The sequence below is a fragment of the Pygocentrus nattereri genome, chromosome 7, assembly GCF_015220715.1.
Source record: "Pygocentrus nattereri isolate fPygNat1 chromosome 7, fPygNat1.pri, whole genome shotgun sequence".
In the NCBI taxonomy this organism is placed as follows: Eukaryota; Metazoa; Chordata; class Actinopteri; order Characiformes; family Serrasalmidae; genus Pygocentrus; species Pygocentrus nattereri.
The window spans coordinates 15555001-15575249 of record NC_051217.1 but is presented as its reverse complement, the minus strand read 5'-3'; the positions used below and the strand labels follow the sequence as shown (position 1 = coordinate 15575249).

The following is a 20249-nucleotide window of genomic DNA, read 5'->3' as shown; positions in this document are numbered from 1 at the left end:
TTTATACAGAGACGCTACTCCAGCAAACGAGGAGTGGTAGCTTGCTCTGGGAGACCCAGGGGTTGGCAGCCAGTGAGGATTCTGGGATTCATTAGTTGCCAGATATGGGATGACTCATGGCGGTCCCAGTGACCTCTTGTTCATTTGTCTTTCATTTATTCATTCCCTCTCTTTTACTGGATGAATAGTTTTTATGAGCTGTGCTTCAGAGAAAGGCCACAGTGTCACTCAGCAGAGTGGGCAGTGTTCAAACTGAACTGATACCAGCTGTAAACCAATAAAAAATATCCCAACATTAAAGAGGTTTTCAGAATCTCAAATCTCTTCTTCTGACTACACTTAAAATAGGAACCAAGGGGGTTGTTTGACTTACAGTTGACCACTCCATGTTCTGCTCACAAGTTTGTTCTTTCAGAGCAGCTTTTAGTAGACTGGACTGAACAGTAGCAAAATTCCATTTCAAGCCAATGAGACACTGTAGCACAACTCTGAGTTAAAATACTTTTAAAAATTAGTAGCTTGAAGTAAATAATTCTCAAACAACTCCTGTAAATGTATTCTTAAATCTTTAGTTAAGTGAACTGAAAATGAAAAAAAAAGTATAAAGTAGTATTTTATGTAAATTCACCTAAAAATACTTTTCTATATTTTCGAAAGTGTTTATATTTGAAGTAACACATTTCAAATTATACTTTCATATGCTGTAATGACACTTAAAATGCATTTCTTTTAACTGCTTTTACATGTAGTAATTGAAAGATTCCTGGTTTGACTAATATACAGATGGTTTCCTCCAGATGCTACCAGGTGGCCTGAGCTGAAACTCTGATGGACATCGCAACAGTAACTAAGGAAGGTGAGCCTTGTTAGAACTATGAACATTCAAAGATCCATTTGAAGTCCTGAATTGTCATCTCCACGATTTTCTTTAAAGAACCTTGTTGTAAATATAATTCTTTATGGAGACTAAAAGGGTTCTGCTATTCTTCCAATGTCACTTTTTGGTACTATATAAAAACTCTTCACCAGGAGTTTGGAAAATTAAATTATTGTTAACTTTACATTAACTCACCAATGTCTTTTTCAAACATCTTTATGGATACAAAAGCGGTTCTTCTATGAAATTGCTCGAAGAACTTTTTATGCACTATTCCTGCTTTTTGCGGAGTAAAAAAATCAATATTTTGCAAAGCAGTAGTGAACATCTGGGCATAAATAACTTCTAAAGCAGCAGATAATGGCTATACTTGTTAATAGGAGTTTTTCAAAAGCTGTGTAAGCTGTGTTTATTAACCAAGAAGAACAGCTGTACATATTTCTTTCAGCATCATGAACAGCAACAATCAACCTCAGTTTGACTTGTCATTTTGGCCATTTTGCAAATATTAAACAAGTGTATTTTAAAAGTCAGTGGTTATGTATCATTGCTGTTGGAAGAAAAAACTCATATCTCCAAAAGGGTAACTTTACAGGAGAAGGAAAAAACCCATTCTACTTTTAATGTAAGTCAGTGGAACCAGAATTTTTTCCAAGCAATTTTGGGCCATTTCTTTTGGTCCATTCAGCATGAAATTTACACATAAATACGCAAAAATTATGCATTTTTAAACTATGTCAAAAACAGAAAAATGACAAAAATGGAGATACAAGGTTTTGTTTGTTCTGACAGCAGCAATATACAACTATCAAAGAACCATCTGAATGTGTAAGTGGTCCTTTGTTTAAATGAAACATTCAAATTGTTGTACTCTTTGTTGCACAACCTGTTGCACATGGTTCTTTGAAGACTCTTTTTAAAAAATACTTCTTTAGATCACCAAAAAGGGTTCCCTTTTATTTAGAAGTTATAGAAATCTTTTGGTAGTGTTTTAGTACTGTTTATCTCTTTCTCATTTTAGTATTATTTATCTCTTTCTACATTAGTGTAGACCTTAAAAACTTTAAATAATTATTTTATGGCATTGTGCAAACAACATTTTGGGGCACATTTTTTTCTGAGTGGCAAAAAAAATTATTTTTTGGATATGTTTGCAAACACCTAGACATAAATGACAAGTCAAGAAGCATATGATGGCTCTACTTTTATTTAGAAAGAATTTTCTGTGATTTTATCAACCAAAACAAACAGCTGTACATATTTTCTTTGTGATATTTCTGCGCCAAGGACTGCAGCAACTGGACTTCAACTAACTTGACTTCTGAGAAATTTGCAAATGGTTTTAAAAGTGTGCATATGCAGAATTCACTCTGTTGACCTGAATTAAAATGTGTGGCATAATTAAATTGAGTTCATATAACATTTTTTTTTTTGGGTGGAATCCTCCCTCCAGCTTCTGTCCTTCTGAGAGTACTACAAGAGACGAGCTGTGAAAGCAAATGATGAATTCAGAGAGTTTATCATTCTTGGAGGGGGGGAAGGTCAACAGTGACCTTGTTCCTTAGATAATGTTTGTGTGTGTGCATGCATGTGTGTGTAAAGCTTTCGGATCCCCATCCACTCTGAAATAAACCAGAGAACTGTCAGTCCTCTTTTAGGTAGCTTCATGAATATCAATGCCATCTGCTTCTGGCAGTCTCTTTCTCACTGTCACTCATCCTCACCCCGTGACAGCTGCTGGAGAAGGTTAAAGCCTCTTTCATTTACCATAAACAAAAAATATTGGCACTTAAATAAAATAAAAGATATTAAAAATATTTTGTTACAAAATCTTTGATATGAAATAAAAACGTTGGTGTATTCTCTGTATGTACATCTGTAGAAAAATTCCTAGTGTTAAATTCACTCTTACACTATTCATTTGTGTGTTTACACTGATCTTGAAAATGGTAACTTTACAGGAGAAGCAAAAAACATACTTTACTTTTCTTGTAAGTCAATTGAACCAGAACTTTTTCCAAGTCATTTTGGGCAGTTTCTTTTGGTCCATTCATCATGAAATTTACACACTTTATAAAGGACAGTAGGCATTTTCAAACTATGCCAAAAACTGAAAAATGACAAATGATTGTTGCTGTCCAATGAAAAACATGTATCTCCAATTTTGTTTCTACATCATTTCAACACATTAGCTGTCCTTTACATTGTGTAAAGATTTCTTGTTGAATGGACCAATAGAAATGCTCTAAAGTCATTTGCAATAAAATTTCTTTTCATTCACAATTTTAAGTTGAGTTGTTATTGAGATGTTGTTATTTTTTTGTTTTTCACTAAAGGAAATGCCAAACAACACCCTCCTCCCATGCCTCACACACACCTACATGGGACATTTTAACAAAAACCAATCATACATACAGCACAGGCCACTTGAAGCCAGTCACAACATACTGCCTTGTGTTTAAATTTTATGAAGAACAGATCAACAAAACAGAATTACTTAAGAAAAGTCTTGCTCTGTTAACATTCATTCCAAATTAAAAAGCCAGCATTTTGGAGATACAAGGTTTTCTTCCAACAGCAATGATATACTCATTATTAGGTAGTTAAGCAAGTACTTCACTTTTACATCCCATCATTCCATGGATGAAATGTTCTTGGGGCTGTGTTGTTAATTCTTGTGGATGACAGCTCCGGATAGAAGGAATGTAGCCAAGAAAATTTATCAACCCCCTATATACCAATCATCAGTGAAATTGGACCACCCTGGGACCACCATTAACCATTTTAAACCTTTTAAACAACCAATACATGTACACAAATGTATGTCAACTCTCTGCACATTTTTGCACCTTTATTTTTAAGAGTGGATTCATGTATCAAGCACAGCAGTGTTGGTCAAAAAGTCCCATATTATTTTTTTCTTGTATTTTATTGTCTCACCGAGGTTCATTTCATTTAATTTCATGGTTTTATGTACCAAAAAAACAAAAAAAAACCAAAAACAGCCATAATTAATTTTTACATGAACATTTACCAACCTCTCTTTATCTTTTAAACAATTAGTTAAACAGGCTGCTTTTTTACTGTGACTTTAAATTAGCTCAGTTCTAAATGCCTGTGCATTGCAACTCCTTCAAAAAACAGTCCAGGGCTGAAAAATTCATGAGCATGAGCATGAATGGGCAGGGCTAAACCACTGTGCAGATAAATGTAAAGATGTTGATTTTGGTGACATCACAAAAATAATTCCTTCAATAGTTTTTCCAGCTCAGTTTTTATGAATGGACAATAGTGATTTGGGAATGAAGGGCCTGTTTTGAAACTTTAACAAAGTAACCAAACTCTTTTATTTTCAGTTCTCTTCAGTTTGGGTTTAAACATAAGTCATAATTCTTTTTATATGACTTTAAATAAAACAGGCTGTTTGTTAGTGTGCCCTCAAGACTGATTTGTGGAAAGAAGCTTTGTTCTAATGGGCTGTACTTGATTTAAAAAGCAGTCCAGGGCTGAAACATTCCTTATAACTTTAACATAAATGAATTGGGCTAATTGCAGTAGGGCTCAATAGGCAGGTACTGTATATGTAAATGTGTTGATTTTTGTAATGTCACAAAAACAGTTCATTCAAAATCAGCTACTTTTGCAGCTTACTTTGGACTGTTGACTGAACTGTATGCTTTAAAACTTTAACCCTTTAAAACCCCAGTCTAATTACTATTCACTAACTACAGGGACTTCAGTGCAAACTGGTTGAGCTACTTTTAGCTTATAGAATTGTAAGTAATTAAACTGGTGGGCCCTGATCATGTACAGGGGTTACCAAAGTTTACATACCATGATGAGCATTTTTGTTTAAAGTAAATAGTGAGGAAAATCTAGTTCTCCATGAAATGGACACTTTCAATGTGTCACAGTACTTAGATGCACTGCTCAACAATGTGAGGACAATGTAAGGATAGCTTGATGGTTTCATTAAATAAACTCTTATTCTCTAGGCATATTATTTAGATATTCATATAAAAACATATTAATTAGTAACTAATATGAATAATTTTATAACTACTTTAAGCGAGGAACTGGATTGTGCAGCCACATTCAGACTCTTAGAGTTTATGAAGTTCAACAAGAGAAGGCTTAATTTGAGAAATTAGGCATTTAGGTTTAAAACACCAGTGCTCTGATTATAAGTCGAATTGTATATAAGTGTTTAGTAGCCTATATGTCAAATTTGTTATTGTGTTCTTGCCTCACTGTTGCATGCACTCACTCCAGGGTCTCTGGATGTGATATTTCACATCTTTGCAAAAGTGAACTCTGACTAACCTATGTAGTCTATATGTGTACTCTCATCGCAGCCTGACTCCAGTTGTCAGGGTTTTGTGTGACTACAGTCTCTCTCCTTGACTCTTTCAGCTGTACAGGTGCTTTGCTTTTACAACAGCCTGTAAACCCCATCGTCTTCTCTCACAGTCCAACTCCCCCCCTTCTCTCTCTGTGCCACAAAGGCAAGTAGGAGACAACATAAGACCGAACAGCACTGCGGAACCTGAATATCCCCTCACCAGACGTTTTGGAAATCTTCACAGCTGTGCAGGCATGGCTTCCCTACTGAGAAAATGACAAAGTGGAGGAAACAACAACAACAACAACAACAAAAACTATCACAAGCCCAATAAGCACCACAGAGGTGGAATTAGAAATGCCTTTATGGAAATGAATGCCTGTGATGGTATTGACAAGGGGCCTGTTGAGCTACCCTGCTCTGCTCAGCTCATAAACCTGGCAGAATCTCTTTATAAATGATCTACAAAACGTGGTTACATGGGAAACACGTATAATCTCACATGTATTTGTGTGTGTGAATCAATCGTGGCTGAAAAGTCAAAAATATTGTACTCCCCAAAGAGATTTCCTATTAGGATATTTTATTCTGTTTTCTTATATACTTTGACACAGAAAGTACCGATATCTCTTCTTAAGTATTTATTACTGTATGTTAATATATATGTAAATATATATGTAAATATATATGTAAATATATGACATTCAATACAATATGCATTACAGTGTATTACAGTAATTAATACTAATGATTAAAAGCAAAATCCTCTCCACACAATAAAGAAGTGAACCCTGGTTCTCTGCCATTCAATACAGCATGATATTAAAATTAACACTTCAAATCCCTTTAGATGTCTACAGTAAAAATAACAAACAAACAATCAAAGGGGCTAAAAAGTCTTTAAACTTACACCAGTGATGGTTTTAGTGTCTTCTAAGGAAGCTTTCTATTGATAGCTCTTTTACTTCTTAACATTCTAGGCTTATTTCATGCAAATTGCTATTATTTATTAACTACAGGGACTTCCATGCAAACAAATGGAGCTTTTCTTAGGTTATAGAAGTGTGTAATAAAACTTTGTGCCTGCTGGCAGATCCACGGCTTTGTAAGAGGTTAAATAACTTTGTAAATGAGATGTGCAAAGGTGAAGAGCATTTCTAAAATGTTAAGAACCCCACAGAACACAGAAAACAACCCACAAATTTGGTAGAGAACCATTAGATCATGTAAAAGATGTTTAAACCCATAAAATGTTCTTCATACTCACAAATCTCTTCTCTAAACATGGGTTCAGAATTTTTCTTTCTTTCTTTCTTTCTTTCTTTCTTTCTTTCTTTCTTTCTTTCTTGACAGAAACAAAATTAATATTTGACATAGGTAAACAGTGGGTCAGACAACTATAAATGCTTATGGGATTTTAGCACCACGGCCAGCAACAGTAGGCCTTTCCAAATCCTAATGCTCCAGTAGTAATTTAATGGCTATACACTGTAAAAAAAGAGAGAAAAAAATAATAAACTACCAGTTTTAAAATATCAAGTTCACTGGACATCAAATAGCAAGTTAACAGAACAATAATCATATTATAATCAATATAAACAATAATCATATAACAACAATAATCATGAACAATAATCATGTATGTTACATTGAGTAGTTAACTTATTATTTAAAGTTCAAGATTACTTTTTAAGGTTAAAACATCAAACCACTTTTCAGGTGTATTGATTTTTTCTCTGTGTAAATGAATGCCGTTAAGGTTTGTACCAGTGTTTATACAGTTTCATGGGCTTTGTGTGCAAATGTCAGAACTAATTATAGCCAATTTCCTGAAAGAAATACTTGTGAAGATACTGCATTGTTATTCAAAGCACATGTTAATGTCGTAATGAGGTTCACATATTCATGACTAATAAGGAAACTGATAGGCTTGATGACTGTGAGCCCACAGACTGCTGTAAACAATGAGCCTGTGCGGTTTCAGCACCATGGACAGCAACAAGTACCCTGGCTGACGTGGTGAAGAAACATAATAGATTTGAAATAAATGTATGAGCCTTTTTGTCTTTCATGCAAAGGTTGGATAAATTATATCCAACAAGTGCCAAAAATGCATGACTATCGAGACATCATCTGGTGGTTTCAACCGCTGGGTTATACTGGGAATGCGACGTAAGAAAGAAAGACGGTCAGATCGTATTTAAGAAAGGAAGACAGGGGAAAAACAGAAAGGTTTCTCTCAGCCTCGAACACTCCGCGTGTCCTGTCGTTCCCTCTCATGTCCCAGGCTCCCTTTACACAAATGTTTGGATTTTCACTCCGCCCCCTCCGGGCCCTGCGCTCATGCTGCGCTGCGATTGGGCGATCGGCGGTATTTATGCAAAGTAGATCGAAGGGGGGTGTGGCGTTTGGGGGGCGGCGTAGTGAAGAGCCCTACGAAGTGACGTCACACGGCAGAGTGGCAACTGACACGCGGGGAAAGAAAAACAGATTGGAAACGACACGGAGGATGAGAAGAATAAAGAAATAAAAATATTAATAAATATCAAACCAGAGAGAGAGAGAGAGAGAGAGAGAGAGAGAGAGAACGGAGAAGTGGGTAGGGAGAGAAAGACAAAGAGAAAGAAAAAGAAAAGGGACAAGAAAGAAGAGAGAGTGGAGAGACAGAGAGAGAGAGAGAGAGAGAGAGAGAGAGAGAAATAAAGAGGGAGTGTGCAGTTTGGAGGTAGAGTAGAGAGAGCGAGCGAGACGAGGGAGAGAGCAGCTTGTGTGTATGTGAGAGAGGAGGGGGGACACAGTGAGAGGGAGAGAGAGAGAGAGAGAGAGAGAGAGAGAGAGAGAGAGAGAGAGAGAGAAAGATGGCTACAGTCACGGCGAACGGAGTGCAGCAGGAGAATGGCTTCAGCACCACGAACAGCTCCAGCAGAATGAACGGACTCAGCATTGGGCAGAGCACCATCCCCATGAAGGACCACGACGCCATCAAGCTCTTCATCGGACAAATACCGCGCAACCTGGAGGAGAAGGACCTCAAACCGCTCTTTGAGGAATTTGGGAAGATATACGAACTCACCGTGCTCAAAGACAGATTCACAGGAATGCATAAAGGTCGGTGAGAGCGCTGCTTTGTTAGCTCTTTAATGTCCAGCCAACCCGTACAAACCGGCAAACCCCCAAACCGGTCATGACTGTGAGTGGCGATGGGTGACAGGAGCGATATAATAGGCGAGCGGGAGTCCAGCCTGCATTGGACTGCTCTACTGATGTGTATATGTGTGCGTGCGTGTGCGTAAGTGCGTGTGTCCATGCTCGCTCCTTCCCACATCCACGTGAATTGCTACTACTGCCCAAAATGCTCGCGAGCCCACCATTCTGTTTACTCAGTTTAAAGGGAAATGAGGCTTGATATGGAAGCAGCCATCCCGTGTGTTTATTTTCTCTGCATATGGTATGTTTTGCGTTCACTTCATAAATAACAACCATTTAGAAAATATCCATTCATCATGCAGCAGAGTCATATATTTTTTCTCCATCCAATCACAGTTGAGTTTTAAAAAATGACACCCTAAATTTTATATTTGTAATGGCCTTTTAAATGTCACATTTGAACACTAATTATATCTGAGGACCCTTGTTTGTTAAATCCCCCCCCCCTGAAAAAATACATAAAATAAATCTCCACTCATTCAGTAGACTCTAAAATGACCCATGCGCTGACCGTTTCTGAGTTCCTCAGATGAACCCATTAACCCATTTAAATCATACATTAATCATTTTAAATCAATGTTTGAAAATGTGACTACTTTCTGAAATGAAACAGCCAGATTTCAGTGCCAAACTGTCGAGCTGCAGGAACTGTTAGTGACCCGCCCAGAAAGCTGGCTCTGATTAACACATTGGTAATATCTGTGAATGAATAATGAAGTTATTTTAATAAAAACACTAATTACGCCCATCAGTAAGTCAATTCTGTGCTTGCCATGAGGCATCCATCGCAGAGCTACAGGCCTGCGAGTTATGATTTCAGATCATTTAAATATTTAATACTCTCATGTCATTATTTGGGATTGTTCTTTAGAAAAGTGCGCAGCCAGAGGTTCATTTGCCCCGAGACATGTGAATAACACTAATCTGCATTTTAAACTTTCTTCATTTCCCATGAAATCTTGACATTTTTTTTTCATAGTCTTTGACTTTTTTTTGAAAGAGTCTGTTTAAAACGTCTCCCTGTATGGATCTCTTTTCCAGCAGTGCATTCAGTTCAGAAGTGATTATGTTTATGCCCGGTTCCCTACAGTCCCTACAGCCTCTGCCCTCCACAGTCAAAATTCAAAACTACTGCCATTCAGAAATGCTGCTCTGCTTCTGCACAATAGCTGAGACAGTTATGTGAACAGTTACCTGAACTAACAGTGTGAGGAGATACAGCTAGGAGCAGCAAACCCAGTGCTTACATTCAACGACAACCATGTCGTTTACCATTCGTATCCATTTAGCATAAACTAGCCCCTTATTTCCTTGGGTTTTAGTTCTGAAGATTTTTGAAGTCAACCTGAAATCTAAACTGAGCTTTAATACCATGTTAGTTTATATCTCTGGCCATAAGCATGATATCATCATGTCACATCACATCACTTTTTCCATGTAATATTTGATCGTAGTGTGGTGAATGTTTCTTGTTTTGAAAATAAGCTTTGATTACGCGTTTTGATTACATCACCATGTACCAGTGGGCAGGGGAAAAATATTAACCAATAATATCATGTTTGACTTCTCACCACATCAAAGTATCCTTCTTGACACTGTGCTTCATTCAGAATCACAGTATGGAAGGAAAATGCTATGATTTCTGATTCACATTGTCTTTAAAGTTTAGGAGAAGTCATCAGACACTAAATGAATAGCACTTCCATCATATACATATTTAATAAACTTACTGAGAGCCTATGTAGGGACATTAAAGGTAGAGTGTTCAGAAATTGAAATACAGTTATGGTCATGGTTTTCAAAATCCCAGACTTGCTATATAATGATATAACATAAAATCTTAAAGATGATGTATAAAACTGACATTGGCCAACTAATGGATAACAGATGAGCCAACTCATCAGCCACGTCTGTCACATGTAATTTATGAAAGAAAAAAAAAAAAAACGACAGTTTATTATGGCTGCGGTCCTTTCAGACCAGGTTCTGGAATATAACTGGTATTTTACCATTCTACAGAATAAATTGTACTGTACTGAGAACTGCTGTTATATACAAAAGTTAGGGCATGTCTAGTATTTATTAACATGTACTGTTATGTTTCTAAATGAAAATATGTATGCAGACATTTTTTACTGCTGAATTTAACATAAAAAATCTTGATATGTGGCCAGCACAAAAGTTTTAAAGTTGAGCACTTACATGTGTAGAAAGTTACATATTTAACTCTGTTTTCTATAGATTATCTGTTAACTTATTACCACTTCAATAAAGTCAATAAAACATAATGTATATGGCTGTACATAATTACAAATTTGCACTGACCTGAATGCAATGGAATATCTAGTAATTCATGTTGCTGGTACCAATGGGACTTCTTTGTCACATTTCCAGTCATTAAGGACATTTTTTATCAGCTTCCCAACTTTTTAATAAATATCTGAAAGCTATAAAATTGTGAATGACTTGCAGAATTTAATTTATACACACAATTAAAATCGTGCTGTATTTTGATTGCTGAAAACATTGATTGCAAGCTTTCCAAGAATAGTGTACATTAGTTGGTCCTGTTTGCCACTTAGCCCTCTCTCTTTGTCAACATATTTGTATGAGCTATGACTCTTAATGTATATATTATATATATTATATTATATGTGCACATCTGTACACATTATTAGTTGGCAATAATTATGTATATACAAGTTTTAGTGAGACAGTAGAACATTGGCTCTTTTGGTTGGTGAAGTGTGTAGATCAAAGTAGCACGAGCATTCAATTTCTCTCATGGAGTGCCTCACTGTGGACTGGAGGCTCCCTCCGTCACTCCAGCTCTCGTAAAGCTCCGGCTGTCAGTCACCCCCAGTCTAGTCCACTATGATCTATATCTCGCCTCCATCCGTGACTCAGTGATCGATTAAAATAACACTCTGGCTTTGTTTGGGCCTGTCCTCAATCGTTTATGAATGTCAGCAGACAGGAGCTGCTTGTTTCAAGGAGAATGACATCGCAAAAACAAAGAGTTTGACTTTTACAGTTGTTCTCCACTGTAATAGAAAAGAAGTTAGAACTTTAGGCCTGAGTCTGTAGACCTTGAGGCTGTCTGATGAGCTGGAATAGCATGCAACAGTCTTTTCTTTATAGTATTATAACGCATGACTCAGTCAACAAGCTGTGTTGTAGGCTAATGATTACAAACCTAGTTTACTGGAGATAGTAAAAGCGTTTGACACACAGTACTTTTTACAAATGGTCATATGCATTTTAGCCTTTCAGATACATTTTGTTGCTGCTATAAGAAGCTTGTAACACCTTTGCTTGAATCCAGCTACAGAATATAAAAATAATCATGCCATAAACAGGTAACTGCTGAGTGTACACTGGTTGGCCATCATAACATCCAATATTATGACATGGGTCATGACAATTAACAGTAATGATAACATGACACTGCTACATTACATGTTGACAGTTAATGACGGCTTATGGCCTATCCCATATTTGCTTTGACATGTTTTTGGCATGTTTAGGTCAAGTGGTAAACACTGTACATCTACAATGTTGTAACTTTACAGGAGACAGTCTTCACTTTTGTAAGGTAATCTAACACAATTTTATTGCAATTTATTTAAGACTATTGATCAATTCATCTAAAAACATTCACAAAATGGAAAAGCAACTGGTGTTTTCAAGTGGTGCAAATAAGGGGGTAACACTTCAGAATAGGAAAACATTATAATACCACTGTTATGCTCTTGTTAAGCCTTATCAGGCCAGCGGCTAATAAGTACCAGGATATCCATTTTATAGCTTTATTGAGCAATAACAAGGGTTATTTTCTATTATACTTTTATTTGTGTATTACACATCATAATTATGTTCACAGCACTCATTGACTGGAAGGCATCCAGACAGTGCTTTGTCTGATGAGTGTGATTTGACTCCTCGTAACCACGGTTAGCATGTGATGGAAATTTTGGGAATGTATGTTCAGAATACAGAAATTTTGTATGTGTAGTCAGTCCACGTTACATTTTGAACAGGCAGTATTCAGTATACAGTTACTTTTTACATTTTAGGGAATTTTTTTAAAATACTTACCTACTGCATAGAAAATATACAATCATTAAATCACGCACCATCAGTGTTTGTTTAGTAACTCATTCAAAATCAATGCAGGTCCTGTAGCAAACACGCTTGATAGATGGCGTCAAAAGAGGAACTCAATTAATTACTTACAATTAATGAACGGTTTTTGAGCTGGATGGATGGACATTTTTAAGACGAATGGATTGATAGAAATTTCAAAAAATGATGTGAAATAAAATCTCTTTACATGAATGTACAATTCTGTTAATGTTAGATGTGGAGGATTCGGTATAAATTTCTGTTAAATATATATTTTCTTTCTTTTTTTTCTCTAATACTGGAAATTGTTCTTAATGGCTGCTTTGATTAGAAAAAACCTAATAAGAGCATAGTACTGTATGTTCCTTCAATTATGAATCAGCATTTGTAGCACTTCTTGTAGTAATTAAGACTCTATAAGTGGGCCTGGCATGGTCATTTTAGCTGTACATGGGCAGTGAGGACTCAGACTGCCAGGCTGGTTTTGACCCGCTGCAGGTGAACGGTCCCTAGCATCCATCACCATCCCTCGGTGTGTATGCGTGTGTGAGTGTCGTCCTGACTACTGGTCCAGCTCTCCATCTGCTGGCTAGATAAGCACCACGTCTGTGGGGGGCAAATCTTTCAGCTGACTGTAGTTATCTGTCAAATTTTAGCGGCCACTTCCAGCGCACACAAAGGTCCGCCACGGTGGGAGTTAGCCGGTACTATGCAATGTTTAATTTTATCATTCATTACCCGTGCCCCAGTAGCCCCATATAAATGATGTAATTGGTTTTAAATAGCTTTACAAATTGACTCTATCACACACAAAAGTACTGAAATGTCAAAGGAAAGACTGTAACTCTGGAGCGATGATTCTGCCGCTTTAATGAGGCAGGTTAGACAGTGTGCTGCATAAAGAAACAGCTCTGTGAATTGTTATTTCTTCCACTACATTACATACATTTGTCTCTTTCTGATTTGCTCCGTCCCTTGTTCTGATGAAGAGTGACACTTCTTGGCTCAGGCAGTGTTGTTGCATAATGTAGCTGAATTTATTTGACTGACAAATGAAGCTCTCATATTCACCATAATGTAAGTGATTTTCTGTGTAGCACAACAAATTATGAACATTTACTGTTATTTTTCCTGCATCCATTACTAACTCAGACGGGTACAATCAACATACAAAAGCTCAGCTTGTTCAATATTTCAAGTGCTGAACTTTTAGGTAGAAGTCAGATTACAAGGATTTCTCTATAGGACATATGAATAAGGTACACACTGCCCACAGCTACCACTACAGTTTGGAATCACTTTTCATAATAATTACTGATGCTATTTTATTCAGGAATATCTTGAATAATGTTTATTGAAATATTATAAACTAGACTCTATAACGCACAGTCAGGGCAAAAGTTAAGGCACCCCTCATCACATGACTTTTTTGGTTCTCTAAGTGAAAATAAGTTAACACATCCTCTACAGAGAACACACTTACACCATTACTGTTAAATATGTATTTAACATGTTTAAAAATAAATAAATAAACTTGACCCATGCAAATGTAAAGGAACATTATATACAGTACTTTGTTTTATTTTTTTCCAATATGTTAAACTCCATATCACTGCTGTCAGAAGGCAGCCTTGTATGTCAGTTTTTGTCATTTTTCAGTTTTTGACAAAATTTGAAACGGCCTGTTGGCCTTAATGTTGTCTGTAAATTTCCTGATGAAAAGTCCAGAAGAAATGTCCCAAAATGACTTGGAAAGAAGTCTGGTTCCACTGACTTACATTAAAAGTAAAGTATGTTTTTTCCTTCTCATGTAAGGTTACCATTTTTTTGACAGCAGCATTATTTTTCCAAAAGCTGTAACTTTTATGTTAAATCATTTTTAACATATGCTCATACCAGTATATTTGGAAAATTGACAAAACATGTACATTAGATGTTTCATTTAAAATTTTTAACTTTCTTGAACATCAATAATTGATTAAGTGATAAATAAGTTTTGTATTTATTGACAACTCTTCAATTTAATTTTCTTATAACTTGACTTATGTTCATTGTCATTGTTATACAGCTTTCTTGATCACTATGCAATCATCTACAGCTGTGTTCATCATTCTTAACACACCTACATTTTTACAGCTGCCTAGTTGAAACCTATTAAGTCTTAAGGTGGGATTCGTATTATAATCATTTTTATTTTATCAGTATCTCCAACAATTTGGTTTTATATTACTGACAAAAGTGATTCCATCATTGAAAGGTGGACCAAGTAATAATCTGAGTTATCAGATAAGGATGACTGTAAAGTAACTTCTCTTAATTGAGTGAGTCATGATGGCCTTCAGGTGACCTCTCTCATCATTAGCTTGACTTAACAAGTCCAACAGCTTATCTGATTGCTACAACCTCAGAAAGGCTCAACACCAGATCCAGCATTTTACTAGAATTACTGATATTCACAGCTGGATCCAGCAGACAAAATCTCTGTAGAATGTAGTTATGCAAATAATAACTGGAGTGCTGCTAGGCTATGCAATATAATATATGTAATATAGTTTTCTTCTGTGGTTCCTTTTTGAGAAAATGTATACATCTCAAATATTATAACACTGAAACACAGGCATTCATGTAGCCCTACACTCAAAGGGCTTTTATTCAGTAGGACTCATAGGCATAAGAGCTACTGACAGCCAACTTGGAGCTAAAAAGTTTGAGTATCAATAAATCCATAAGATTTCCATTAATAAACATTTAATTGGCTGAGGCATTTACACAGAGATTTGCCCTCACAAATGAGAGAGGCAGAAAGAAAAAGCTGCAAATTTATGTCTAAAATCTACTGAATAAAGCCTTGTAAGGCTTATACAACTATAATGTTTCTTGAGGATGAATGGTGGGTCCTTGGAAGCGCTTCCCAGCAGCAAGAATGATTCACTGAAAAGAGGTACAGTTACTTTGTGTATTCTGTTTTGGTTTCAATTGAAAAATAGTGTCCATTCCACCCACTGTGAGTTCCACTGGGCTTCTGCAAACAGAACGTGATGAGTCTGAGCCAACAGGAACACCAGGAAGGTGCCTGAATGATGACAATATTTGAAGAGTCTCTAAAATCGTTCTCACCTTGTTGAAATAAAAGCATTTGATGTGTAATGTACTGTTGATGTCTAGAAATGTGCCATTACGGTGCACATATAAACATTAAGCTACACACACATTCTGCTTCAAATTCATCATATGTGTGATGTCACAAGCAAGACTAATTCACATATGAACACATATTAAATCTACAGCAGTGCACTGTCATTTTATTTTATTTCAGCCAGTCAGAACAGAGGCCATTTGTGTACCGGTGCTGTTTGAACAACACTGTTTGTTTATTTATTTATTTATTTATTATTGGAAAGCATCAGCTGTGTTCTACAGCATGGACTAAAGGAAATGATCCAAAGTTTCATGGGACAAAACTGTTACATTCATTTACATTGAAAGTTAAGTTTTCCCTTCTTTTAAAAAGTTAACATTTATAAAAATATGAAGTTTTGTTCTGACAGTGATGATATATTGGTCTTTATGACACAGTAACAATTTGCCTCTCTAACCCTGCCTTCACATTAGCAGGAAATAGACTGACAGATAAGCAGTTATTTCATATGGGAAAGTAGAATTTGTAGACGTGTTTAGTGATGAACAGCAAGCCACACAGCAGTAGGGCAACAAGTGACAAATCAAGTTGAAATTTTCTCAACTTTATGCCAATTAAGTAGGACAGTGAAGGGCCAATCTAAACAATTGGCTCCAACAAACTCCTTGGGCAAGTTGTAGACATGGGGGTTAGAGTTCTCCAGCCATGGCCCTCTGCTTTACATTCCTATTTCCAATAGTATTGCACAAAAATTGAAGAGAAACTTGTAAACTTATACTGTGGTTCATAGTTTAAATAAAATAGTGATGCATACATAGTAGAGGTTTTTTTTTACATTTTCTCATCAGAAGCCGGCCAGTGTGCACACTCACACGTGACAACAAGAGCAGCCTCGATACACGTCCACAAAAGACAAAATTCAGGCAACTTTGGCAAATCTTTGACTCTTAATGTGGACTTACAGTTAGGTAACGAGAGTTTAGAAAGTCTTCATGTGAAAATGAGTTACGGCTGTTTTTGGACAGAGATTAAGAACAGAGGTATTTATATTATTTAGGGAATATAAGAAAGTAAGATACGAGACAAATGTCCAACATAGTACTTTTATTTACAGGTCAGGAGGAAAATATTCAAATTACTTTTTCATTCATCCCAAGAACACTGCAGTGAGTATTTAAGCAGCTTCATCTACTGTGAAAATTCTACTGCTGTTCTACTTAAACAGGCTTCTATCTATCAAGATTTTATTAATATTGATAAAAAAGAGTATAGGACAAAATAGTAAAATAGATATCCCTAGGGCATGTCTATATACATTATATACACACACACACACACACACACACACACACACACACACACACATTAATATTGTTCTTGAAGTACTGAATATGGATGCGTCTTGTTTGGCCAATATAAGACCTGGTACATTTAACTCTTACAAACTCATCACCAAATCTAAATCAATATGTTAAGTGTTTTGGAAGAAAATCAGGAGTTACAAATAATAAATAATATGCTGTAATTATCTGCATTATTTAGAATGTTTTTTTTTTCTTCAAGTTATGGCCACGCCTCTGTCCCGGCTGAAACCACAGCCAACACGGCCACCTCAGACTACAATTCCCAGAACCCCTCGCTCCATCATGACATCATGACAGCACTCAGATCCACCTATCAAAGCTTAGCTTCTTTGGACTTCTAAATCACTTACACCTGTTTCTCGGTGTATATAATCAGTTTGTTTACACCCACACTTTGTGAAGTATCCTCATCTTGTTGTGTGAACTGGGCAGGTCCTTCTTGTCTGACTACTTATTTACATGTATCGCCTGTTTTATGTTCATGGTCTTGCTTTTTCTTTTGCCCCTTTGCTCAGTTTTTGATCTCTGGTTTTTGACTGTGATTTTGAATCGTCCTTTAACATTAGAGCTTGCAAATCAAGCCTTGTCTGCGATCATCTGGCTCCGTTACAGTTGTCTGACTCTAGATTTGGGCACCAATACAAGGCAATCTAAATATTGATTTTATTATTATTAATATTCCTATATTCTTAATAACATATTTCTTGATGTTATTTAGAATCATTTACAGCTTCATTTATCATTCTGCACACTTTTAAAATCCATTATAATATACTTGTTTATTAATGTTTTCATTTTTACAACTTTCTAATTTCTTAGGAAATATATGTAATTGTTTTCTGCATTTATATAGTTTCTGTAGCATTTTTTTATTTCTGTAGAATTTTGAGCATATGTAGTTCTGTAGAATCTTTGAATGTGAATATATGTAGTTTGGTAGAATTTCTTGTCATTTCATTTTAAACTGATATATTCATTTATATTTTACTGAGAAAGCGAATAACATACAAAATTTCTTTTTTCCTCTGATTACTGTGAGGCCTGTAGAGATTAAGCAGTTCATCTGAATACTAAAACCAGAGTGTCCTTCATTGACTTGCTGTGTTGTTGTTTGTGGCTCTGTATTTTGCAGGATGTGCCTTTCTAACTTACTGTGCCAGGGAGTCTGCACTGAAGGCTCAGAGTGCTCTTCATGAACAGAAGACTCTGCCTGGGGTACGTTCCCTCTCCTTTTTCTTCTCTCTCTCTCTCTCGCTCTCTCGCTCTCTCGCTCTCTCGCTCTCGCTCTCTGCATTGAGCCCTTAATAATCAAATGGGTTCCAACCCAAAAACAAATAATATCCACTGCGGGTCTGTGTTTTTGGAGTTGATTGAACATGTGCTGCGCCTGTTCGGTCTCTGTGCTGTCTGATCTTGCTATTCTCTTTAATGATGCTCCATTAGGACTCGCCTGTTCTTCACACAGGCCTGGGTAGTGGGAGTTGTGCTGCTGCTACACCCAAACACACAGCATTTCAAAACACATTGAGCTGGATTTTAACTGGAAACAGTCCTCATTACCTCGCTGTGCTAGCAAATCAAGACTTTATCCCACTTACTCTGTCCACCTCATCTTTTTTTTTTAACATGACGAAGACACAAACTACAGAAATATAACAAAATATATCTTAAGCAAACTGGATTAGTTTTATCTGAAGAAGTTCAGTGACATACATTTTACTGGTCGATTGGTACAGAATAAAGTATCTTTGTAATTTCTCCAAAGTCCAGATTCTAAAATTTATATAGATAGTTCAGACCAAATGATCATAGAAAAGGTCATGTCAGCATTATGTAAGGACACACTCAGTGACAATAACACGCATGGCTTACACATCTTACACATGGTTAAAAAAAAAAAAAAGATTCAATGTTTTAACTTTAAGAAGTAAGTAATTAATCTGGTTGTCTTACAATTTTAAAATTTATTGAACTTCAAATAGGAAGTTGACAGAATGTATAGAACAGATTTATTTATTTTTTTATTTTAACAGATTAACAGTTACACATCTACAACAAATCAGTGAAGTAGCAGTTGTGAAGCATCTGAATACACTGAAGTAAACATCTTGTAGATGTACTGTTGATGCATTACTTACATTAAGTAGATGTATTGTTCCATTAGGCAAATCCTAACCTTACCCAACCTTAGCCAAAACCTAACCCTACTGGCACTAATCCTAACCCTGACCTTAACACAAAACCCAAATCCTAATCCTAACCCTCATACGTTTTTAACATGATACTGAGAGTTTTGTTTAGTTTTTTTTCCCTTTTTAAAGGGACCACTCAAAATAAAGTGTAATCGGTCACTGGCTTAATTCTCACAGTGCAGAAGGCTGTTCTCTCTGAAATTGCAGATTCATACTGAGTTAATTCCATAAAACTCTTTGGAAGAGGTGACTAATAATACAAGCTATTGAAATATAACAAAATCTATGGTAAGCAGTCTGGATTCACTTTACCAAAAAAAGTTTAGTGATGTACAGGATTTGACTGGCTAATTGATGAATTGATGAGAAAGTATTTGTAGAAATTCCCCACACATGGTCAACAACCACACATGGTTAATAACAACACCACACATGGCCAAGTTCTGGCATGACTGATTAGGTTATTCATCACTTGAGTAGCTTTTTGAGCTGCTACATTTGTACTTCTGTTCAAGTAATTATTATTATTTTTGAATAACATTTAACTTTCACTTTATTTAAGTAAAGCTAACAGTATTTATTCTTGAGTATTGGTCAAGGCAACTTCTGCTCTTTTGAATAAAAGTATCTTCCAGGTAAACGTATTCTAGCTCCAATGGTGCGTGATTTTATTAATTTGATATATAATAAATATTTTAGACATTTAACAGCACCTTTTAGATCATTTTGTGGTAGCCAGGTGTTTAGGATCGTACCACCCATACATACAGGTGTTAAAATAAAATATTACACAACATGGACAAAATAAAAGCTTTTCAATCTGCCCCGCAGACTTGCTGTTGTGACTGTGCTTCGTTATTGTGCTTTCACTGGGGTAAAGCAACTTCTCCATCGCCTGTCTGCTGTTCGCTGACTGGATTCTGACACACCAATCTTTCTTCTGTTGCCGTGGCAATAGAGCGGCATGACTAGGATGGCAGCAAATGTCTTGTACGTACACGCA

At 36.2% G+C, this 20249-nt stretch overlaps 1 protein-coding gene across 8 annotated transcripts in view; it reads left to right on the top strand.

The window, feature by feature from the left end:
- The first annotated feature begins 8006 nt into the window (after window positions 1-8006).
- Window positions 8007-20249, top strand: part of si:dkey-205h23.2 (CUGBP Elav-like family member 6) — a 205927-nt gene continuing 193684 nt past the window's right edge. For 4 of the 8 annotated variants that reach the window (XR_005130457.1, XM_017706375.2, XM_017706546.2 and 1 more), the window contains exons 1-2: window positions 8010-8327; window positions 18187-18269. Coding sequence is in view for 7 of the 8 variants with exons in the window: in XM_017706375.2 (XP_017561864.1) it covers window positions 8078-8327; window positions 18187-18269 (333 nt within the window). In the remaining variant the exon portion in view is untranslated. Of the gene's footprint in view, window positions 8328-18186; window positions 18270-20249 lie in introns of all 8 variants that reach the window. The other 4 variants (XM_037539903.1, XM_037539902.1, XM_017706459.2 and 1 more) reach the window with 4 other exon arrangements.